The sequence below is a fragment of the Sus scrofa genome, chromosome 6 (assembly GCF_054392235.1).
Source record: "Sus scrofa isolate SSC_HxYL_T2T_F1_AM1 chromosome 6, Sscrofa_HxYL_maternal_Yorkshire_Landrace_v2.0, whole genome shotgun sequence".
NCBI classification, from domain to species: Eukaryota; Metazoa; Chordata; class Mammalia; order Artiodactyla; family Suidae; genus Sus; species Sus scrofa.
The window spans coordinates 51939603-51964059 of NC_139388.1; the positions used below are offsets into that span (position 1 = coordinate 51939603).

Here is a 24457-nt window from a genome sequence, read left to right on the forward strand (position 1 = left end):
CTGCTCACAACCCAGTCGACCCCAGACCAGTGGGAACCAGAAGGTCCTAATTCCCTCACCACCCACCAATCAGAGGAATGTCCACGAGTTATCACACACCCCAAACCCCCTCCCTCACCCCGGAAAAACTGGAAAACGAAAAAAAGAAGTGTGTAGGAAGAAGGCGAATGGGACTTCCTGGTGGGGCCAATGAGCCCTCTCAGAGGGAGCGACGATTCTAGTTGGATATCTTTTCAAAAAGTTTTATTGAAGTAGAGGTGATTTGCAATGTCATGTTAATTTCTGCTGTACAGCAAAGTGACTCAGTTGTGCCGATAGATCTCCATCCCCAGATAGGTTACCACAGATTATTGAGCAGAGTTCCCTGCGTTATAGAGCAGGGCTCCGTTGACCACCACACCACGTGCAAGAGTGTGCAGACGCCAAACCCAAGCTCCCAATCCATCCGTCCCCCGTGATCTAGTTAGATCTTAAAGGAGAAAGAAGACTGTCTGAAACTCCATAAGGACAAGAAAGGGTCTGTCTCATCATCGCTGTAACTCCAGTGACTAGTGCAGGGACAGATGCAACCTCACAAATACTTACATAAAAGAGTAAATGCTGGGGAGTTCCCGTTGTGGCTCAGCTGTTAAGGAATCTGACTGGCATCCAAGAGGACGCAGGGTCATCCTGGCCCCGCTCGGTGGGTTAAGGATCGGGTGTTGCCATGAGCTGTGGCGGAGGTCGCAGACGCGGCTCGGATCCCTCGTGGCTGTGGCTGTGGTGTAGGCTGGAGGCTGTAGCTCGGATTCAACCCCTCGCCTGGCAACCGCCAGATGCCATGAGTACCACCCCAAAACCAAGACCAAAAAAAAAAAAAAAAAAGGGACTCTGCTGTTTTCTAGGAGGCTGTTTCCATACAGAAAGCAGGCCCGGGTTCAGTCACCAGGACTCTTTTGACTGCAAGTTGGCAAGTAACTGAAAACCCTGTGTCCCCTGGGCTTAGCCATTAGGAGAACCTATCTTGTCACAGTTAAGGAGGCTAAATGTGTGTGCTTCTGGAGGGTAGGGAGGACATTTGAGAAGATCAAGGAAGGATGAAGAGCTTAGATTTCTTCCTTCTGTCTGATCTGAGTGTGGAAGGGGATCCCTCCCAGAGCCCCCCAAACCCTCCCACCAGCCACACTTTGACTCAGCCTTGTGAGACCACCGCAGGGGAACTAGCCCCGTCCACCTGGACCTCTGCCCCACAGCACCCTGAGACAAGGAATCTGTGCTGTGTTAAGACACTCCTCTGGCCAGCGATCGTTATGGCAGCAGAACAAAACCAACACACACACACACACACACACACACACACACACACACACGTCCCACACCACAAAGAGCATCTTTTCCTCATTGTTTATTTGCACAATTTTTATAAAAAGTAGAAAAAATAAACAGTTTCTTGCAACTGAGTATGAGAATGTACACACATAAATACAAAAATAGTGATTTGGAGGCAATAAATTAAGAAGAGGGGTGCTGAAGCATAAATAACATCCAAGACGCTGGGACAGGGTGCAGGCCGGTGTCTGGGGTCAGACACACAGGTCTCCACTGGCGACACATTTCAGGTCCCGGGTGAGGAGGCGGAAGAGGTTGAACATGACAGAGGCTTCCAGGCAGCTCTGGGGCTCCTGTGGGGAGGGGGTGGCTCGGTGGCTCCGTGTCTGGGCTCCCAGCCGCCCGCCCCCAGACATCCGCTCTCCCTCCCGGCTCACTCACCTTCTTCTGGGCCTCCTGGAGCCGGTGCAGCCAGTGGTGGAGGCGGCCCCGGGGCCGGGGGCCTGCCATGGGCTGAGCTGGGACCTGTGGGCAGAGGAGGGTGGTGAGGGGGTGTGAGGCCGGGCCTGGGGCGAGGGGACACACGGGTGGTCAGAGCCCAGCCGAGGCCCGGGCCCCCCCCTCCCCGCCGAGCACTCACACAGGCCTGGAGCTGGGCGTGGATGTGGCGCAGCGTGTGAAGGGGCTGGTCCAGGCTGCTGTGCAGGGATGAGTTCGCCAAGGAGCCCAGGACGCTGAGGGTCAGGGCCACCTCGGCCTCCAAGGCCACGGGGCGCTCCCACACCTGAGGAGGAGACAGAAGCCAGGTGAGAGCGGCGCGTGAGAGAGAGCAGGTGCGGAGCGACAGCGGAGGGGGCCAGGGGAAGGGACAGGCAGAGGCGAAAGCCACCGCCAGGGGGGAGGCAGGGCCAGGGTGGTGCCCTGAGGGGCGGAGGTGGGGGGGTCTGTCTGCTGAGGAGGCCGAGGGCGGGCCAGGCGGGGAGGGCCAGAGCCGGAGGGGCGGGGCCGGGCGGGGGCGGGGCCTGTGGGCGGGGCCAGGTGAGGGCAGGTGAGGGCAGGGGTGGGGGGCCTGGCTCTCCCAACTCACCTGCAGCTGCTTCAGGTCCCTGCTCCTGGGGAAGATGCGGGAGCTGCAGTTCCAGTCCTCCAAGAGGGACTCTTCCTAGAGGGCAAGGGCAGGTCAGCCCGCAGCAGGGGGGACGACGCAGGGCGGACCCCAGAGAGACTGGAGGCTGGCCAACGACGGCGGGAGGGGAGGTGACTCTCCAAAGGGACAGTGGAGGCAGGTGCGCCCCAGGAGGACAGGAGTCACCCCTGGGGGGAGGGCAGAGCTCGGCCCAGGGACCCCCGGGACACCGCGGGGTCGGGGCAGAAGAGGGTTGTGGGTGGAGGTTAGCCCACCGCAGGGGGGCTTGAGGAGACTCACAAAGGCATCCTTGGCCCTCTTGAAGGCCTGCAGCGCTTGTGGGGACAGAGACTTGAACTGGGCCAAGTGGCAGCCCCTTGCTCCTGGGAGGGCCCTGAGGGCTTCAGGGACAGGCACCGCTCCTGTCCTGGGTGGAGCCACCGTCATCAGCACCAGCACCAGCACCAGCGAGCCACCCAGGGCCATGTCTGTGCCAGGGAAGGACAGAGAGATGAGGGGATGGAGCCCATCGGGGTGGTCGGGGGTGGGGGGGGTGAGGGCGGGGCCCCGGGGAGCTGAGGGTCCCGCACAATGACTGAAGGCTCACCCAGCTTCCTTCCTCCTGCCTGGTGTCTCTGGTCTCTGTCAGCAGGTGGAGGATCACGTGTCCTCTCTGAGGCTGAAGAGAGTCTTGGTAGGGGGCTTCGGTCTTGTCAGGCGTCTCTGACCTCAGCCTCCTGGCCTGGATCTCTGCCCGTCGCTCTGTCTCTGTGTCTCTGAACGCCAGGCTCCGTCGGAGGGCTGAGTCCTGCCTGAGCTCCATGCTGCAGCTTTTAGCTTGTGCCGATGGGCAATCCCAGCTGATGTAGGAAAAGTGAAAACCCAGCCAGAGGCTGCCACTGGCCACCAGGCGAGGCCCCAGGCTGGGAAAGCCCAGAGCAGGGCGGGGCCTGTGAGCCAGGTGAGCCGCTGAGGGAAAGAGAAACTGACAGGGAGCCAGCACAGCTCACCTCCAAGAAACGGAGCTCTGGGGACACAATCGGAGCTGGGGCAGCTTCAGCCCCACAGGTGGAGGGGGCAAGGTGGGTTCTTGTGGGACGCCCAGCCTAGACCTAGGACCGGGGTGGGGAGGGGACAGGGGGACTCCCCGTGTGCAGATACACCTGGAGGAGGTGCTGCCAGGAAGAACCTGGAACTTTCAGGAGGGAGGCCATTCAGGGGATGGGGAAGATCCAGGGCTGCTGCTGGGGGTGGAGGAGAGACGGACAAAACACTCACACATTAAGAGAGAAGGAAAAGAAAGAACGAGACTTTCAGGGAGGATACGCCAATGAAAAGTCAAACATTTCCCCTGGTGGCTCGGTTTGGTAAAAACTCAACTACCTAGTCCCTGTGAGGATGCGGGTTCAATCCCGGGCCTCGCTCAGTGGGTTAAGGACCCAGCGTGGCCACAGGCCGTGGCCTAGGTCACAGATGCGGCTCCGATCTGGCGTTGCTGGGGCTGTGGTGTAGGGCTCAGCTGCAGCTCTGACTCAGCCCCTGGCCTGGGAATTCCATATGCCATGAATGGGGCCAAAAGAAAGAAAGAAAGAAAAGAAACAGAAAGAAAATCCAAACATTTCTTAAAAATTAAATCCATACATCAACCAGTAAAAGAAAGTCAAAAATGAAACTCTATTTTAGGGCCATTACAAAAAAAAAAAAGAAAGAAAGAGGAGAACACGCGAGTTGTCCCGTCTGCAGATGACATGCTGCACCCAGAAAATCCTGATGCCACTGTCCCCACAGCCACAGAGCTCATCAGTGACTTCAGCAAAGTTGCAGGATGCAAAGTCCTCATACAGAAATCTTGTGTTTTTCCACAGGCTGACAATGAACTCTCAGAAAGAGAGAGTCAGGATACAACTGCATTTCTAATCACATGCAACAGAATAAAATACTTAGGAATACACCTACCTAAGGAGGTAAAAGACCTGCACTCAAAAATGTCTAAGACACCGATGAAAAAAACTGAAAGCAGCACAAACCAATGGCATGATAGTCCATGTTCAAGGATTGGCAAATTAATATCGTTCAAAGGATCTTATTACCCAAGACAATTCCTATCAAAACACCACTGGCATTTTTCACAGAACTAGAAAACAGGTGTTTTAATTTGTCTAGAAACACAAAAGCTGCTGAATAGTTAAAACAGGCTTAAGAAAGAAGAACAGAGCTGGAAGGATCTCGCTCCCTGACCACAGAAAGGGTATGACGTTGGCAAAAGACAGGCACACAGATCAACGGGACAGAACAGAGAGGCCACAAATAAACCCGTGCATTTATGGCCAATTATTCTACAAAAAGGGAGGCAGGGACACACAAGGGAACAAAGACCGTCTCTCCAATAAGTGGGGCTGTGAAAACCAAACGGCTACCTGTGAAAGAATGAACTCAGAACACTTTCTAACACCATCCAAAAACATAAACTCAAAATGGATTTCTAACTGTTAGACCAGAAACCATAAAATTCCTAGCCGAGAACATAGGCAGAACACTCTGACATGTATTGCAGCAATGTTTTTTTCCCCATCTGTCTCTTAAGGCAAAGGAAACGAAATCAAAAATAAACAAATGGGACTTAATTAAACTTATAAGCTGATGCACAGCAAAGGAAACCATTGATAAAATGACAAGACAACCTACTGAATGGGAGAAAATGTTTGCCGATGATGTGACTGATAAAGGGTGACTATCTAAAATATAAAAACAGCTCCTACAACTCAACATCAGAAAAACAACCTGATGAGTAATGCGCAGAAGACCCAAATCGAAATTTTCCACAGAAGACCTATGAATGGCCAACAGGTACAAAAGATACTCACGTCACTAATCATCAGAAAAATGCAAATCAGAGCCACAATGAGTTATCACCTCACACCTGTCAGAGTGACTAGCATCAAAAAGCCCACAGGTTGTTCCCATTGTGCTGCAGCTGGCATTGCCATGAGCTGTGGTGTAGTCCGCAGATGGAAGCTTGGATCCCACGTGGCTGTGGCTGTGGCTGTGACTGTGGCGTAGGCTGGCAGTGGCAGCTCTGATTCGACCCCTAGCCTAGGACCACAAATAACAAATGTTGGTGAGGAAGTGGAGAAAAGGGACCCCTGGTACACTATTGGTGGGAATGTAAATTGGTGCAGCCACTGTGGAGAACAGCATGGAGGTTCTTCAAAAAATAGAAATAGAGCTACCATATCATCCAGCAATTCTACTCCTGGGTACAAATCCGAGGAAAACAAAAGCATGTACACACACACACACACACACACACACACAGTGGAATACCACTCAGCCATAAAAAGATAGAAATTTTGCCATTCGCAATAAAATAGGTGGACCTGATATTAGACTATGTGAAATAAGTCAGAGTAATAAAATCACTCTTCGACATCCACTTATACATAGAATCCAAAAATAAAACAGGAGTTCCTGCTATGGCACCCTGGGCTAATAATCCGACTACTGCAGCTAGGTCAAGGCCGAGTCTGGACTGTGATGCCCAGCCCGTGCAGTGGGTTAAAGGATCCAGTGTTGTGGCAGCTGGGGCAGCAGCTTGGATTCAATCCCTGGCCTGGGAACTTCCATAAGCTCTGAGTGAGGCCATGATAGATAGATAGATTATAGTCAGATAGATAGATAATTAACAAACCAGTGAATGTAACAAAAAAGAACTGGGAACTATATTCAATGTCCTGTGATAAACCATAAGGGAGAAGAATATGAAAAAGAATATATATGTATAATTATACAGCAGAAATTAATACAACGTTGTAAATCAACTGTACTTCAACCAAATTTTTGTAAAAATGAAACAGACTCACAGATACAGAGAACAAAGCAGTGGTTCCTGGTGGAGAGAGGGAGGGGAAGGGCGGGTAGGTGTAGGGCATCGAGAGGTACAAACCGCTATAAAAGAAGCTACAGGATCTATTGTACAGCACGAGGAATATAGCCAATATTTCAAGATGATTATCAAAGGAGATTAGCCTTTAAAATTTGTGAATTGGAGTTCTCTGCTACCCTAGTGGGTTAAGGATCGAACGTTGTCATTACTGTGGCTCTGTTTACTGCCGTGGCTCCGGTTCTGTTCCTGGCCAGGAACTTCCACATGCCTGGGGAAAAAGGTTTTTTTTTTTTCCAAAAAATTAAAAAACTTTTTTAACTAAAATGAGCAAGGCTCGAGGAGGAAAACTTTTTTCGGGGGAGTGGGCAGCTCCTGCCTGCATACAGAAGCTCCCAGGCCAGGGACTGAACCCAAGCCACAGCAGCAACAACCCCTAACCTCTGACTTCCAGGCTATGGGGGAACTCCACTAACTTGATTTTAAAGCTTTATTCACTCCCCACTTTGGGCCAGATCTTCATCAAGGTGCCAGAAACTCAGCACTGGAAAAAAAAGACATAAAACCATCCTTCATGGAGCTTTGTACTGGAGAGGAGAACCGGATAGCATGGGACAGGGGAGTGAGACATGCGGTGTGTGTGACATCAGGTAACTGAAAATGAAAGAAAGGAAGCAGGGATGAGAACGAAGTGGGAGAGGAGGTTTCCAGTAAATGAAGTAATGAAATGACATTTGAGGGAAGACCTAAAGGAAGTGAGGGAGGGAGCTAGGGGGAGATCGGAGGGAGAGCCTTCCGCAAAAAGGGAACAGTCAGTGCAGAAGGAAAACAGAGACAGCCCCTTCCTTTGTGAGCGTGGCTCTGTCTCGCCCTGTCTCAGAGGCTTTGCCACAATGTGGTTCTGAATACCAATGATAGCACCAAGGACATCCTGAGCTTTGCCTACATTTCAAGTACAGAGGAAACTGCAGGGACCCAGAGAGGTTAAGAGACTTGCCCAAGGTCACACAGCAAATAACAGCAAATAGGATTTCAGGCGAATTTTACCAGCAACACCAGATCTGAGCCACCTCTATGACCTACACTGCAGCTCACTGCAACACCAGACCCTTTAACCCACTGAGCGAGGCCAGGGATTGAACCTGTATCCTCATGGACACTACTTGAGTTCTTAACCTGCCGAGCCGCAAGGGGAACTCCTAACCGAGAAATACTATACTCTCCCATCTTGGTGCAGCTGGAACTCCTGGACCTAGAGCTGACAGGCTTCTTGGACAGGAGGTGTCCAGGTCTTTTTGACAATTCCTCCGTCCCGTCTTTACCTCATTCATAATTCCTGGAAGAGGGTAGACAGAAGCCCTCAGCTGGGAACAGTTTGAGCCCCTTCCATAATGTTTCCAAAGCAACAGCAGGGATGTGCCCAAGTCACCTATCAGTGTCCTGGTCAATTTCTGTCAATTGCAGGAGCCTCACCTCAGGGGAGGAGACATTGCAAAAATTGACCCCTGAAAATTGACCCATTATCTCAAAATCCCTCAACACCCTTCTGTTTCTCTTAGAAAAGAAGTGCAGGCCACTGGTTAGGCACAAGGGATCTAGAGCTAAAGATTCTGGGGTTCAGACCTGGCTCTGACACTTCCTAATTGTGTGACCTTGAGAAAACAGGCTTTGCAGGTGGCCCCAAATATTGGCCATCCACAGATTTGGACAATTTTAAAAGTGCACTTGTTTGTGCTTTTATGTGTATGATCATTTCATGGAGACCATTTACTAAGTCCATTTTGTAACTGGAATGCTGGCAGCTTCAGAAATACTATTTCAATGTGCATTACTCACTACAAGGCAAGGGCAATGATGCCATGCCATAGATGAGTAAACCAAGGCCCGCCGGGAGAGAAGACATTTGCCCAGATCTGGGACAATTAGGTGGCAGGGGCAAAATTGAAACTCAGGTCACCAGATTTCCCTGTCTGAGCATTTATTTGGTGCTGAACAGCTCCCCTCAAAATGATCACAGGGGAAGAACCAATGCAAATACAAAAAATATTTAATAACTGGCAATAAATTAACATCAGAAGACAGAATAGCAGATATACATAGGAACTTCACAAGAACAACACACATGCAAGTAACGGAATTCAAAAGCCACTGAACAGAAGGACTTTGGGCCCTTTCACTATGCAGCCCCTCCCCAGTGGAAAGCGTCCCATATTTCACGGCATCTCAAAGCGGCCACCGAAGGTTCCAAGCTGGGGTTGGAACCTATCATGGGACAAGGGGTTCCTGGAACCACAGAAGTAGAAACTGCTCCAGGTAAGAGGTGGTCAGTGACAAGGCAGACACGGACTGCATTCTTTGCCTGCCAGGCCCGGCTCTGGAATATCGTAAGGCAATGCATCCCACGTGAATGTCACTGCTTGAGGGGAACTCCTTCTGGTCCTTGGGAAAAGGGCGCTTCTGGCACTGGCGCAGGCAGGGAGACTGAAAGATCCGCCTGGTCCTCTGGGCAATGCAGCAGGGCCGCGCCCGCAGCCAGGCATCCTCAGAGCTTCGGGTCCCCGCGCAGCCGCGGCGGGGTCACAGACAAGGCCCCGAATGCGCCACCAGCCGCAGGTCCCACGCGAGAAGCCGCAGCAGGTTGAAGATGACGGTGGCTTCGTGGCACCGAGGCGAGTCCTGGAGCCCAGGAAGGAGGCAGAGCGCGGCTGCGTCAGGAATCTCCTTCCCAAGAGAGATTCCCCTCCAGGCGCTCAACGCTCCAAACCCGCTCGCGTCCCTTCTCGACCTCACGCCGCCCCCCTGCGGTCCAACCGCTTTGGCGCCTGCTCCACTCACAGCTCTGTGACGCCTCCTGGGCGGCCGCAGGGACTTCCTCCCGGAGCCTGGCTGGACCAGCTCCAGCTGGATGGGGAGGAAACACGAGGTGATGAAGAAGGCGAAGAACCGATTCCCGGTGCCACGTGCCCCCGCCCCTCAGCCTCCCCGCTGCAGAGCGAAGGCCGGCGCTGGGGACACCGAGACTAGGCGAATCGTGCCTGCGCCCGTTTCGGGGCTCAGCGGGACAGACGGGCAATCGGGGGTGAGGGTGGGGGGCCGCGAGGGCCCAGCGCGAGCCGGCGGGGGTGCGGGGCCAGGGAGGGCCTCACTCACACAGGCCGCCACGTCCCGCCGCGCGGCCGCCAGCAGCTCCAGGGTCGGGCCGACGCCGGGGAACAGCTCGGGGCTCGGCAGGCTGCTCAGCACCGCCTGGGCGTCGGCGAGGCCGCGGGCCACCAGGCGGAGCCGCGCACAGGACTGCGGGGACCCGGAGGGCGTCAGACGGGGCCGCGCCCTGCGCTCGCCTCAGCCCCAACCCCACCCCTCCCTGGTCTCGGGCCTCCGGCCTCACCGATGGCGGCGGAGGGTCCCTCCTCAAGCGGAACGAGCAGTTGCGTGGCCTCCAGCTCAGCGTCTCTTCCTCCTGAGGGACAAGGGCCGGGGTGACCCTGGGCCTCCTCGCCAGGGCCCCCGAAGCTCTGGAACATCGGGGATTGCTCGACGTAGATCAGGACGGGCGGGGACGTTTGTGCTTACGGTGTCCCTACCAGGCAGCTCTCCGAAGGCGTGAGCCAGGCCTGAAACACACTCGTGCTCCCCGGGCGGAGCCTGCGCCCCGGTGTGGAGCCGAGTCCACCTGGAGGGGGCGCCCCTCTGTGATAGGCACCCAGGCCATGTGTGACACGAGGGCCAGGGCGGCCGGGAAGATGACAGTGGTCACTATTCTGGACCCTGAGAATTTCTCCTGCTGCACGCTAGGACTGGAGCGCCCGCGGGATCAAGACTGTGGTCTCTGAACCCGGCGGGCCCAGGATCCGGGGGTCGGGCGTCTGGACATCACTCACATAGTGGTCCCTCAGCGCCTTGACGGCCACCAGCGCCTGAGGGTCCAGGGAGCGGTAGTGAGAGAGGACGCAGCGACCGGGCACCACCACGTCTTCAGGGTCCAACGCGAAGACCGCCGTCACAAAGACCCACAGTCCCATAGCCACCGCGGCTGTGCCACGTGGTCCCATCCCTGTTCCTACAAGAGGCGACGGACATCAGGGGGCCCAAGGAGAAGGCCCCCAAGCCCAAGCACCCCGCCTCTGGTTAAACTCCCAGAGGGACCGATGCTCCGAGCACAATCGCAGAGGACATGCAGGGGGAGAGACACGGGCTGGGCCGGGACCCCCCTTCTCCCCTCATCTTCTCTCTCCCCTCACTCCTCACCTGCAATGTGTCTTTGGTGCCTCGTGCTGTTGCAGGGCCTGCCTTCCACTGTCCTGAGTGGTGTCCGGAGTGGTGTCCACCTGTGACAGCGGTGCCTGACCCTCCATGGTGGCTTTTAAGTGCCCAGCTGAGGATGATGAGAGCCGGGCTTCCCCGCGCAGGTGAAGCTTTCCCAATGTCATTGCTGGCCATTGATCAGCCCAGAGGGGGCAGGCAGGGCTGTGAGGACTTTACCCTCCTGGGCAACAGTGCCAGCAATGACTCTAACCCAATTCTCTGTCACCAGTTTTTGTCTCTGTCTCTTTCTGAATCCTCTCACCTTCTTTCGAAAGTGAGTATCTGATATGTATCCCCTCCTTTAATGCACAAAAGAAATAACACTGCAGGAATTGCTCTACCTCCAATTTACAGATGAGAAAACTGAGGCACAGTAAAGAGACTTTTCCACAATATATAGTCAGTAATTGGCAGAGACGGGAGATCAACCTACACACTGTCCAGCTTCAAAGCTTGATCTCCAAGCCATCACTACCCCTAAATATCTGATTCAGGGCCTCCTTCTCTCTATCCAATTCTGTCTTCTGAGCTACGACTGCCACCTACACCACAGCTCACAACGCCAGATCCTTAAACCACAGAGCAAGGCCAGGGATCAAATCTGCTTCCTCATGGATACTATTCGGGTTCATTCCCACTGAGCTGTTACAGGAACGCCTCTTCTGCCCATTTTCTCATCAGGTTGTTTTTCTGATGTTGAGTTGTAGGAGCTGTTTTTATATTTTAGATAGTCACCCTTTATCAGTCACATCATCGGCAAACATTTTCTCCCATTCAGTAGGTTGTCTTGTCATTTTATCAATGGTTTCCTTTGCTGTGCATCAGCTTATAAGTTTAATTAAGTCCCATTTGTTTATTTTTGATTTCGTTTCCTTTGCCTTAAGAGACAGATGGGGAAAAAAACATTGCTGCAATACATGTCAGAGTGTTCTGCCTATGTTCTCGGCTAGGAATTTTATGGTTTCTGGTCTAACAGTTAGAAATCCATTTTGAGTTTATGTTTTTGGATGGTGTTAGAAAGTGTTCTGAGTTCATTCTTTCACAGGTAGCCGTTTGGTTTTCACAGCCCCACTTATTGGAGAGACGGTCTTTGTTCCCTTGTGTGTCCCTGCCTCCCTTTTTGTAGAATAATTGGCCATAAATGCACGGGTTTATTTGTGGCCTCTCTGTTCTGTCCCGTTGATCTGTGTGCCTGTCTTTTGCCAACGTCATACCCTTTCTGTGGTCAGGGAGCGAGATCCTTCCAGCTCTGTTCTTCTTTCTTAAGCCTGTTTTAACTATTCAGCAGCTTTTGTGTTTCTAGACAAATTAAAACACCTGTTTTCTAGTTCTGTGAAAAATGCCAGTGGTGTTTTGATAGGAATTGTCTTGGGTAATAAGATCCTTTGAACGATATTAATTTGCCAATCCTTGAACATGGACTATCATGCCATTGGTTTGTGCTGCTTTCAGTTTTTTTCATCGGTGTCTTAGACATTTTTGAGTGCAGGTCTTTTACCTCCTTAGGTAGGTGTATTCCTAAGTATTTTATTCTGTTGCATGTGATTAGAAATGCAGTTGTATCCTGACTCTCTCTTTCTGAGAGTTCATTGTCAGCCTGTGGAAAAACACAAGATTTCTGTATGAGGACTTTGCATCCTGCAACTTTGCTGAAGTCACTGATGAGCTCTGTGGCTGTGGGGACAGTGGCATCAGGATTTTCTGGGTGCAGCATGTCATCTGCAGACGGGACAACTCGCGTGTTCTCCTCTTTCTTTCTTTTTTTTTTTTGTAATGGCCCTAAAATAGAGTTTCATTTTTGACTTTCTTTTACTGGTTGATGTATGGATTTAATTTTTAAGAAATGTTTGGATTTTCTTTCTGTTTCTTTTCTTTCTTTCTTTCTTTTGGCCCCATTCATGGCATATGGAATTCCCAGGCCAGGGGCTGAGTCAGAGCTGCAGCTGAGCCCTACACCACAGCCCCAGCAACGCCAGATCGGAGCCGCATCTGTGACCTAGGCCACGGCCTGTGGCCACGCTGGGTCCTTAACCCACTGAGCGAGGCCCGGGATTGAACCCGCATCCTCACAGGGACTAGGTAGTTGAGTTTTTACCAAACCGAGCCACCAGGGGAAATGTTTGACTTTTCATTGGCGTATCCTCCCTGAAAGTCTCGTTCTTTCTTTTCCTTCTCTCTTAATGTGTGAGTGTTTTGTCCGTCTCTCCTCCACCCCCAGCAGCAGCCCTGGATCTTCCCCATCCCCTGAATGGCCTCCCTCCTGAAAGTTCCAGGTTCTTCCTGGCAGCACCTCCTCCAGGTGTATCTGCACACGGGGAGTCCCCCTGTCCCCTCCCCACCCCGGTCCTAGGTCTAGGCTGGGCGTCCCACAAGAACCCACCTTGCCCCCTCCACCTGTGGGGCTGAAGCTGCCCCAGCTCCGATTGTGTCCCCAGAGCTCCGTTTCTTGGAGGTGAGCTGTGCTGGCTCCCTGTCAGTTTCTCTTTCCCTCAGCGGCTCACCTGGCTCACAGGCCCCGCCCTGCTCTGGGCTTTCCCAGCCTGGGGCCTCGCCTGGTGGCCAGTGGCAGCCTCTGGCTGGGTTTTCACTTTTCCTACATCAGCTGGGATTGCCCATCGGCACAAGCTAAAAGCTGCAGCATGGAGCTCAGGCAGGACTCAGCCCTCCGACGGAGCCTGGCGTTCAGAGACACAGAGACAGAGCGACGGGCAGAGATCCAGGCCAGGAGGCTGAGGTCAGAGACGCCTGACAAGACCGAAGCCCCCTACCAAGACTCTCTTCAGCCTCAGAGAGGACACGTGATCCTCCACCTGCTGACAGAGACCAGAGACACCAGGCAGGAGGAAGGAAGCTGGGTGAGCCTTCAGTCATTGTGCGGGACCCTCAGCTCCCCGGGGCCCCGCCCTCACCCCCCCCACCCCCGACCACCCCGATGGGCTCCATCCCCTCATCTCTCTGTCCTTCCCTGGCACAGACATGGCCCTGGGTGGCTCGCTGGTGCTGGTGCTGGTGCTGATGACGGTGGCTCCACCCAGGACAGGAGCGGTGCCTGTCCCTGAAGCCCTCAGGGCCCTCCCAGGAGCAAGGGGCTGCCACTTGGCCCAGTTCAAGTCTCTGTCCCCACAAGCGCTGCAGGCCTTCAAGAGGGCCAAGGATGCCTTTGTGAGTCTCCTCAAGCCCCCCTGCGGTGGGCTAACCTCCACCCACAACCCTCTTCTGCCCCGACCCCGCGGTGTCCCGGGGGTCCCTGGGCCGAGCTCTGCCCTCCCCCCAGGGGTGACTCCTGTCCTCCTGGGGCGCACCTGCCTCCACTGTCCCTTTGGAGAGTCACCTCCCCTCCCGCCGTCGTTGGCCAGCCTCCAGTCTCTCTGGGGTCCGCCCTGCGTCGTCCCCCCTGCTGCGGGCTGACCTGCCCTTGCCCTCTAGGAAGAGTCCCTCTTGGAGGACTGGAACTGCAGCTCCCGCATCTTCCCCAGGAGCAGGGACCTGAAGCAGCTGCAGGTGAGTTGGGAGAGCCAGGCCCCCCACCCCTGCCCTCACCTGCCCTCACCTGGCCCCGCCCACAGGCCCCGCCCCCGCCCGGCCCCGCCCCTCCGGCTCTGGCCCTCCCCGCCTGGCCCGCCCTCGGCCTCCTCAGCAGACAGACCCCCCCACCTCCGCCCCTCAGGGCACCACCCTGGCCCTGCCTCCCCCCTGGCGGTGGCTTTCGCCTCTGCCTGTCCCTTCCCCTGGCCCCCTCCGCTGTCGCTCCGCACCTGCTCTCTCTCACGCGCCGCTCTCACCTGGCTTCTGTCTCCTCCTCAGGTGTGGGAGCGCCCCGTGGCCTTGGAGGCCGAGGTGGCCCTGACCCTCAGCGTCCTGGGCTCCTTGGCGAACTCATCCCTGCACAGCAGCCTGGACCAGCCCCTTCACACGCTGCGCCACATCCACGCCCAGCTCCAGGCCTGTGTGAGTGCTCGGCGGGGAGGGGGGGGCCCGGGCCTCGGCTGGGCTCTGACCACCCGTGTGTCCCCTCGCCCCAGGCCCGGCCTCACACCCCCTCACCACCCTCCTCTGCCCACAGGTCCCAGCTCAGCCCATGGCAGGCCCCCGGCCCCGGGGCCGCCTCCACCACTGGCTGCACCGGCTCCAGGAGGCCCAGAAGAAGGTGAGTGAGCCGGGAGGGAGAGCGGATGTCTGGGGGCGGGCGGCTGGGAGCCCAGACACGGAGCCACCGAGCCACCCCCTCCCCACAGGAGCCCCAGAGCTGCCTGGAAGCCTCTGTCATGTTCAACCTCTTCCGCCTCCTCACCCGGGACCTGAAATGTGTCGCCAGTGGAGACCTGTGTGTCTGACCCCAGACACCGGCCTGCACCCTGTCCCAGCGTCTTGGATGTTATTTATGCTTCAGCACCCCTCTTCTTAATTTATTGCCTCCAAATCACTATTTTTGTATTTATGTGTGTACATTCTCATACTCAGTTGCAAGAAACTGTTTATTTTTTCTACTTTTTATAAAAATTGTGCAAATAAACAATGAGGAAAAGATGCTCTTTGTGGTGTGGGACGTGTGTGTGTGTGTGTGTGTGTGTGTGTGTGTGTGTTGGTTTTGTTCTGCTGCCATAACGATCGCTGGCCAGAGGAGTGTCTTAACACAGCACAGATTCCTTGTCTCAGGGTGCTGTGGGGCAGAGGTCCAGGTGGACGGGGCTAGTTCCCCTGCGGTGGTCTCACAAGGCTGAGTCAAAGTGTGGCTGGTGGGAGGGTTTGGGGGGCTCTGGGAGGGATCCCCTTCCACACTCAGATCAGACAGAAGGAAGAAATCTAAGCTCTTCATCCTTCCTTGATCTTCTCAAATGTCCTCCCTACCCTCCAGAAGCACACACATTTAGCCTCCTTAACTGTGACAAGATAGGTTCTCCTAATGGCTAAGCCCAGGGGACACAGGGTTTTCAGTTACTTGCCAACTCGCAGTCAAAAGAGTCCTGGTGACTGAACCCGGGCCTGCTTTCTGTATGGAAACAGCCTCCTAGAAAACAGCAGAGTCCCTTTTTTTTTTTTTTTTTTGGTCTTGGTTTTGGGGTGGTACTCATGGCATCTGGCGGTTGCCAGGCGAGGGGTTGAATCCGAGCTACAGCCTCCAGCCTACACCACAGCCACAGCCACGAGGGATCCGAGCCGCGTCTGCGACCTCCGCCACAGCTCATGGCAACACCCGATCCTTAACCCACCGAGCGGGGCCAGGATGACCCTGCGTCCTCTTGGATGCCAGTCAGATTCCTTAACAGCTGAGCCACAACGGGAACTCCCCAGCATTTACTCTTTTATGTAAGTATTTGTGAGGTTGCATCTGTCCCTGCACTAGTCACTGGAGTTACAGCGATGATGAGACAGACCCTTTCTTGTCCTTATGGAGTTTCAGACAGTCTTCTTTCTCCTTTAAGATCTAACTAGATCACGGGGGACGGATGGATTGGGAGCTTGGGTTTGGCGTCTGCACACTCTTGCACGTGGTGTGGTGGTCAACGGAGCCCTGCTCTATAACGCAGGGAACTCTGCTCAATAATCTGTGGTAACCTATCTGGGGATGGAGATCTATCGGCACAACTGAGTCACTTTGCTGTACAGCAGAAATTAACATGACATTGCAAATCACCTCTACTTCAATAAAACTTTTTGAAAAGATATCCAACTAGAATCGTCGCTCCCTCTGAGAGGGCTCATTGGCCCCACCAGGAAGTCCCATTCGCCTTCTTCCTACACACTTCTTTTTTTCGTTTTCCAGTTTTTCCGGGGTGAGGGAGGGGGTTTGGGGTGTGTGATAACTCGTGGACATTCCTCTGATTGGTGGGTGGTGAGGGAATTAGGACCTTCTGGTTCCCACTGGTCTGGGGTCGACTGGGTTGTGAGCAGCGTCCAGTTCACTTCTTCCCCCTGGTGGGGGTTTCCGTCTCTGCAAAACAGCTCCACAGACCTGTCTCAAAACACCTACAGCCGGAGGTCCCGTCGTGGCGCAGGGGTTAACCAATCCGACTAGGAACCATGAGGGGAACCATGAGGTTGTGGGTTTGATCCCTGGCCTCGCTCAGCGGGCTAAGGGTCCGGCGTTGCCGTGAGCTGTGGCGTAGGTCACAGACGTGGCTCGGATGCCGAGTTGCCGTGGCTGTGGCGTAGGCCAGTGGCTACAGCTCCAATTCCACCCCTAGCCTGGGAACCTCCATATGCCACAGGAAGCAGCCTTAGAAAAGGCAAAAAGACAAAAAACAAACAAACAAACAACAAAAAAAAAAACAACCTATAGTCCTTGAGGAAGAACTAAAGGTCCATGATTGATTGTGTTTAATAGCTGAAGTATTTTATTTGTCTTACTTGACTGGTTTTTTTTCTTTCTGCACTTTCTCACTTCTCTGATTAAATGTATACTCTGACTAAAGTTCTTCTACAGCCAAGAGGCAGGCAGAGGGTGGGGTCTATTCTGGGAAGGCTTCCCAGGGTCCTCCTCGGTTACACTCCTTTTCTCTCTCTCTGGCAGAACTTAAATCCAAAGATGGCAAAGAAGGAGTTCCTGTCATGGCTCAGTGGTTAACGGACCAGATTCGGATCCATGAGGCTGCGGGTTCAGTGGGTTAAGGATCGGGTGTTGCTGTGAGCTGTGGTGTAGGTCCCAGAAGTGGCTCAGATCTGACGTAGTGGTGGCCTGTGGGCCTGTGGTTTGTAGGCCAACAGCTACAGCTCCAACTTGACCCATAGCCTTGGAACCTCCATATGTCTCAAGTGTGGCCATAAAGGAAGGAAGGAAGGAAGAAAAGAAAGAAAGAAAGAGAGAGACAGGGAGAGAGGAAGGAAGGAAGGAAGGAAGAGAGAAAGAAAGAGAGAAAGAGAGAGAGAAAGAGAGAGAGAAAGAAAAAGAAAGAAAGAAAGAAAGAAAGAAAGAAAGAAAGAAAGAAAGAGGGGGGGGAGGAAGGAAGATGTTTGACCAAATACTTGGGTACCATGGACTGGCCAAGTGGACACATAAAATTAACCATCATGATAAATGCCTAGTTGTTACTATTAAACTCCTTTCTGTTTAGAATTGCTAGAGTGGTTTATTTCTTCCAGAAGTGAACCCTGACTGATGTAAGTATCAGTTTTTCGCAGGATACTTGTTAGCTTCTTCAAAGTCTTTCTCTCTTTGTTAAAGTTGAGGTAAGTCAGATGGATAAATCTCAGGTGAGATCACTGGATTCAGGTCCCAGATCTGTCACTTTGTAGTGTGCGCCTTTGATCAAATCACCTAACCTCTCTGTACCTCACTTTCCTCTGAACTAAGGATAAAAATGACACCTCACTCCTAAGGTTATTGAAAATCTGAAGTTATTTAATACATATAAATCATAGAATAATTCTTGGCACATCCTCTGTGCTCAATAAATGTTAATTAGCATCATCATCACCCACATCACCTATCCATGGTCCTGAAACTATTTTTTTTTTTTTTTTTGTCTTTTTGCCTTTTCTAGGGCCGCTCCCGCAGCATACGGAGATTCCCAGGCTAGGGGTGTAATCAGAGCTGTAGCCACCGGCCTACGCCAGAGCCACAGCAATAAGGGATCCGAGCTGGGTTGCAACCCTCTCCACAGCTCATGGCAATGCCAGATCCCTAACCCACTGAGCAAGGCCAGGGACTGAACTCGAAACCTCATGGTTCCTAGTCGGATTTGTCAACCACTGCGCCATGATGGGAACTCTGGTCCTGAAAATTTATCACCCACTCAAATTTAACAATTTCTCCACAAAGGCTAGAATATAAGGCCTCTTGGCTAGTCTTTCCAAAGAATTCTAAACCAGGAGAGGGAAAAATAAATAAGTATGGGAAACAGAGACAAACAGACAAATAGATTCAGGATGTGGGGGAATCTAGCTACAAAAAGATTTTGAGAAAAGAGGGAGAAAAGTTTATTTTTGTGCTGTTGTCAAAGAATACTGCTGAAACATTTTCCCATCTTGATGGAAAATCTGTACTGTTTATGCCAGAACAAAAATTGATATTTCAAAATCTTCGAAGCATTTTGTAATCACCAGTGGAATAATTGATTCAGATGAGGACAATCAATGGATGCTAACACCTTTGGATGAAAAGTTGTTGGAGCACGGGATACTCACAGTCTCCAGCATCATCCCACAGATGACTTATTTATTAGAAGGAAGGAAAGAAACCTTTACCATGGGGACATTTGGCAGACACCAACTAAACCCACTCACCAAAAAGGAGATAAATGGACATCAGTTTCCTTGGGTTGTGATGCACTGATGACACCACGTCATCTCTGAATGATTCTTGGCCAGAACGTTTAACCTGAATTTAAATCATGAATAAAGAATCAAACAAACCCAAGCCAAAATATTCGCTAGAACAACTAGCTTGAAGTCTTCAAAAATGTCAGCATCATGAAAGGATAAAACAAAACAAAAAGGCCATGGGAACTGCTCCAGAAGAAGACATGATAGTGACATCTAAATGCAATGCACAGGAGTTCCCACTGTGGCTCAGTGGGTTAAGAACCCAACCAGTATCCACGAGAATGCAGATTCGATCTCCGACCTCGATCGGTAGATTAAGGATTGAGCATTCCCACAAGGTGCGGCATAGACCGCAGATGTGGCTCCGATCTTGCGTTGCTGTGGCTGTGGCTGTGGCTGGCAGCTGCAGCTCCAATTCCACCCCTAGCCTGGGAACTTCCATGTGCCTCAGGTGCCGCCCTAAAAAGGAAAAAGAAAAAAGAGTAAATAAATAAATGCAATTGACAGGCCTCGATTGGACTGGGTCCTGAATTTGAAAATGTATCAAGAACAAAGTTATTACTGGTATAACTGGATACATTTTAATATGGAGTACATATTAGATAATACAGTGCTGATCCTGTTACTGCAAAATTAAAATTGTGGAGTATTGTGATTTATGTAAGAAATGTCCTTGTTTCTGGGAGCTTCAGAGATAGTGTCTGGGTGGGAAGCATTGTGATGTATGCAACTTACTTTCAAGTGGGAGAGAGAAAGGAAGGCAAAATATTAACACTGGTGACTCAAGGTGAAGGGTATGTGAGTGCTCATTGTCTTACTTTTATAACCTTTCTGAAAGAGTGAAAGTTTTTTTGTTTTTTTGTTTTTTTGTTTGTCATTTCTTGGGCCACTCCCACGGCATATGGAGGTTCCCAGGCTAGGGGTCGAATCGGAGCTGTAGTCACCGGCCTACGCCAGAGCCACAGCAACACGGGATCCGAGCCTCGTCTGCAACCTACACCACAGCTCACGGCAACGCCGGATCCTTAGCCCGCTGAGCGAGGCCAGGGATCAAACCCACAACCTCATGGTTCCTAGTCGGATCCACTAACCACTGAGCCACGACAGGAACTCCAGAGTGAAAGTTTTTAAGATAAAAAAATTGGTGGCACGTCAACAAGAATTTTTTAATACTTCTATCACATTTCAGACAATTATGAGCTTTTTTTTTTCCCTGCTCCTTAGAGTATTAGCCGGAGGTGCATGCGTTCCATTCTTTTTTGTTGTTTGTTTTTTTGTGTTTTACTTTTTCTTTTTAGGGCCACACCTGTGGCATATGGACGTTCCCAGGCTAAGGGTGGAATTGGAGCTGCAGCTGCTGGCCTACACCACAGCTGTACCAGATCCAAACCACATCTTCAACCTAGGCTGCAGCTTGTGGCAAGGTAGGATGCTTCATCCAATGAGCAAAGCCAGGGATCAAACTTGCATCCTCATGGATACTAGTGGGGTTCTTAGCCTGCTGAGCCAAAATGGGAACTCCCATTCAATTCTTATCAAGTGCCTATCATGTGTTAGGCCTTGTTCTCAGCACTCCATGAGCAGTGATGAATAAACACATAAAAATCCTTGCAGCGGCAAAACTTCGACAGCCTGGTGGTCAACCTAGTCTAATGTCAACCTGACATTTGTCATTCTCCACACCAGCACACTCACCATCTGGCTATAAGTGTGTGGCAAAGACTGCTACCGGGCTAGGCTATACCCATTCTCCACTTCTTTAAGAGCAGAACTGCAGTTTAATTGCAGGTGGCAATGCAGCAGGCTAAAAGATATTTACCAGCCTCTCTTGAAGAGAGGATAGCTAAAACAAACAAACAAAAACCCCTCATGTCAGAGTGTTGCGCTTCCAGGGAAGTTTCTGGAAGGGAACAGGCAGCTGGCAGGTGCCTCAATGCCCTTTCCTCCTTCCATGTAATTTCTGCTTGGGCTCCAGCATCCACATTGAATCAAGAAGTGACCTGAGGATTTCCCGTCGTGGCGCAGTGGTTAACGAATCCAACTAGGAACCATGAGGTTGCGGGTTTGATCCCTGGCCTTGCTCAGTGGGTTAACGATCCGGCGTTGCTGTGAGCTGTGGTGCAGGTTGCAGACGCGGCTCAGATCACGCGTTGCTGTGCCTCTAGTGTAGGCTGGTGGCTATGGCTGCGATTCGGACCCCTAGCCTGGGAATCTCCATGTGCCGCGGGAGCGGCCCAAGAAATAACAAAAAGACAAAAAAAAAAAAAAAAAGTGACCTGAACTGAATCACTTCGTGGTACAGCAGAAATAAATGATCACAACATTGTCAATTAACTATAGTTCCATAAAACTTTAAAAAATGAAAACAAAATAATAATAAAGAAATGACCTTCAGGGAGTTCCCTTGTGGCACAGCAGGTTAAGGATCCAGCATTGTCACTGCAGCAGCTTGGGTCGCTGCTGTGGTTCGGATTTGATCCCTGGCCCTAGGAACTTCTCCATGCTGTGGATGCAGCCAAGAAAAAAAAAAAAAAAAAAGATCTTAAGAATAGAATCCTACTGTCCAGCACAGGGAGCTATGTTCAAACTCTTGGGGTAGAACATGATGAAAGATAGTATGAGAAAAAGTACGTATATAAATGTACAACTGGGTCACTACACTGTACAGCAGAAATTGACACAACACTGTAAATCAACTATACTCTAATAAAAAATTAGGGGAGTTCCCATTGTGGCTCAGCAGAAACGAATCCAACTAGGAATCATGACTTTGCCAGTTTGATCCCTGGCCTCTCTCAGCGGGTTAAGATCTGGTGTTGCTGTGAGCTATGGTGTAGATCATAGACACGGCTCGGATCTTACGTGGCTGTGGCGTAGGCCATTGGCTACAGCTCTGATTCGACCCCTAGCCTGGGAACCTCCATATGCCACGGGTGCGGCCCTAAAAAGACAAAAAGACAAAATAAAAAAATCTACATGAGAGACAAAATAAAAAAATAGCTGCTCGTCTCTGTTGAAATAAAATTTGAAATTATGATTCTTAAATGCCAGACATGGTTTTAGGTTCTGAAGATTCATCACAGACCAAGATGCTGTCCCTGTGTCAGTTAGACAACGCCTCTAAACCCATCATCTTTGTTCGGTTTAGTTCCCCCCAAACCCTACATGTGTCCCCTCAGATTCCAAGAAAGCCCTCCACTATGCCCCCATTTCTTCAAAAACATCTACCTCCTTATTTTGTGTCCCTCGAAAGGGGGAAATAGGGGGGCCCCAGGGCAACTTCCTCCCCTCCCCTCAACCCATGGGTTCTAAGGATTTGCTGGTCGGGTCTCTCCGATGAATTCCAGCCCCCCTGTTCTAGCCTCCCTTCTGGTACTCTTCCAAATTTAATTTCCCATTTGTCTTCCCCTAGCCTCTGCCCATCTGAGCTTCCCCTGGCCTGCCCAAACCCTGCCAGCAAATTCCAATCCAACTGGTGTGTGTGTTTGTTTACTTACATAAACCGGGATTGTCCCTCCGTCCAACCCAGTGCCTCACGGCCTTTGCTTGCTTTACAATCGCTTGGGGACCTCTAAAGACACCAAGGTCTGGGCTGCAGTCCCAGAGATTTGATTGTCCTAAATTGCCACATTCTATCAATCAGTGGTTCTCAAACTTTAATGTGCCTTGGAACCAGCTGGAGGTCTATCTAAACCATAGATGGCTGGACCCCACGCCCAGAATTGCTGATTCAGGGTCACTCAGAGAACTGGCATGTCTAACAAGTTCCCAGGTTAAGCTAATGCTGCTGGCCCAGGGACCACACCTTGAGAACCACTGCTCTCTAGAGAGGCAGTTAACATGAAATGGTTGGAGTTCCCGTCGTGGCGCAGTGGTTAACAACTAGGAACCATGAGGTTGCGGGTTCGATCCCTGGCTTTGCTCTGTGGGTTAAGGATCCGGCATTGCCGGGAGCTGTGGTGTAGGTTGCAGACACGGCTTGGATCCCACATTGCTGTGGCTGTGGCATAGGCTGGTGGCAACGGCTCCGATTCGACCCCTAGTCTGGGAACCTCCATATGCCGCGAGAGCGGCCCAAAAAATGGCAAAAAGACAAAGAAAAGACACGTAATGGTTAAAACTCTTGCTCCTCAAAGTGTGAACCACAGACAACTAATAGCCTCTTGTGAGAGTGTTAGAAATGCAGAATCTCAGGCCCAACCTACTGAATCAGAAATCTGCATTTTGGGCGTTCCTGCCGTGGCTCAGCAGGAATGAACCCGACTAGCATGCATGAGGATGCGGGTTCGATTCCTGGCCTTGCTCAGTGGGTTAAGGATCCGGCATTGCTGTGAGATGCAGTGTAGGTGCAAACTCGGCTCAGATCCCACATTGCTGTGGCTGTGGCGTAGGCTGGCAGCTGCGGCTCACATTCAACCCCTAGCCCAGGAACTTCCCTATGCCACACTTGTGGCCCTAAAAAAGAAAAAAAAAAAATAAAGAAATCTGCATTTTAACAAATCCCCAGGTGATTCAAACATACGTTAAAATCTAAGGAGGTCCAGGTACAGGGTTCAATCTTTTTTTTGCTGCAGCTTGTAGTAGTAGGTGCGGCATCTCAGTTCGCAGACCAGACACTGAACCTGGGCCACGGCAGTGAAGGTACCAAATCCTACCCCACAGACCACCAGGGAACTCCCCGTTCTACTATATTATTATTATTATTATTATTATTATTATTATTATTATTATTATTATTTGGCCGCCCTGAGGCATATGGAGCTCCCAGACCAGGGAACAGATCCAAGCCACAGCCTCAAACTAAGCCAAAGCAATGCTGGATCCATTGTGCCAGGCTGCAGATGGAACCCTCGTCCCAGCACTCCCAAGCCACTGCTGATCTCATTGAACCGCAGCGGGAGCTCACAGTTCTACCTATTATTAACTCTGAAACTTGGAAGCATCTTCTTCAGGTCTCAGTTTCCCCTTCTGTAAAATGGGGGAGGAGTAATACCGACCTCATAGAGTCAGAGTCAGGATTAAATGAGTTAATGTAAGTGTAACAGTGCCTGGCATGGGATATGCACCAAATAAATATTTGCTATTTCTGTTATGATTATTATCAACTCCCCAAGTGTTTCTAATGTGCCGCTGAGGCTTAAAAACACTGAGCAAGCCTAAAAGCTGCCCCCTGGGACCCCAGGAGCCATGGAGATATTGATAAAAGTGTGGAATCAGAATGAAATGGAGATGCAGGCACCAAGATAGAGGCCAGAGCCAGAAAACTGACAGCGGCAAAGCACTTGAGACTGAGACCCAAGAAATCAAAAGCCGAGCCCAGACTTACCCAGTGGGGGAGACAGAGACTCCAGGAAAAATACACCCACAGAGGACAAGTCCCGACTCTTTCCATAGCCAGAAGCTAGAGGCCAAGCTCAGAGAGGCAGACCTCCCTGCCCTGGTCAACCTCCTCCACCCATCCATCCATCCAACCACCCAATCCACGGCCCAGCCCTGACTCCCCTCCCCCTGCCACGTCCTTACCCCTTCCATCTGTCCATCCAACAGGTAGGACCACAGGTCTGGCCCTGGTCCAG

The 24457-nt window shown here is 51.7% G+C and overlaps 3 protein-coding genes across 5 annotated transcripts; 1 reads left to right on the forward strand and 2 right to left on the reverse strand.

Annotated features, from left to right (window-relative positions):
• Positions 1-1368: 1368 nt before the first annotated feature.
• IFNL3 (interferon lambda 3) lies at positions 1369-5529 on the reverse strand. The gene is made up of 6 exons (XM_021097830.2): positions 3042-5529; positions 2735-2922; positions 2396-2470; positions 1949-2092; positions 1750-1833; positions 1369-1661 (listed from the first exon to the last, which is right to left on the reverse strand). Exons 2-6 carry the CDS (start codon positions 2918-2920, stop codon positions 1563-1565), a joined length of 588 nt encoding a protein of 195 aa, XP_020953489.1. The 5' UTR covers positions 2921-2922; positions 3042-5529; the 3' UTR covers positions 1369-1562.
• Positions 5530-8795: 3266 nt separating this feature from the next.
• LOC102161030 (interferon lambda-4) lies at positions 8796-10669 on the reverse strand. The gene is made up of 6 exons (XM_013990503.3): positions 10663-10669; positions 10196-10374; positions 9703-9774; positions 9465-9608; positions 9150-9215; positions 8796-8990 (listed from the first exon to the last, which is right to left on the reverse strand). The coding sequence occupies exons 1-6, from the start codon at positions 10667-10669 to the stop codon at positions 8892-8894; spliced, it is 567 nt and encodes a 188-aa protein (XP_013845957.2). The 3' UTR covers positions 8796-8891.
• Positions 9390-15146, forward strand: IL28B (interleukin 28B (interferon, lambda 3)). 3 transcript variants are annotated; one of them, XM_084958155.1, is made up of 7 exons: positions 10371-13071; positions 13222-13474; positions 13594-13781; positions 14046-14120; positions 14424-14567; positions 14683-14766; positions 14855-15146. In XM_084958155.1, the coding sequence occupies exons 3-7, from the start codon at positions 13596-13598 to the stop codon at positions 14951-14953; spliced, it is 588 nt and encodes a 195-aa protein (XP_084814281.1). In that variant the 5' UTR covers positions 10371-13071; positions 13222-13474; positions 13594-13595; the 3' UTR covers positions 14954-15146. The 3 variants fall into 3 exon arrangements, with proteins under 3 accessions (XP_084814280.1, XP_084814281.1, NP_001159962.1); XM_084958154.1 differs by having other exon boundaries at positions 9390-13474; NM_001166490.1 differs by lacking the exons at positions 10371-13071; positions 13222-13474 and having other exon boundaries at positions 13596-13781; positions 14855-14953.
• The last annotated feature ends 9311 nt before the right edge of the window (positions 15147-24457 follow it).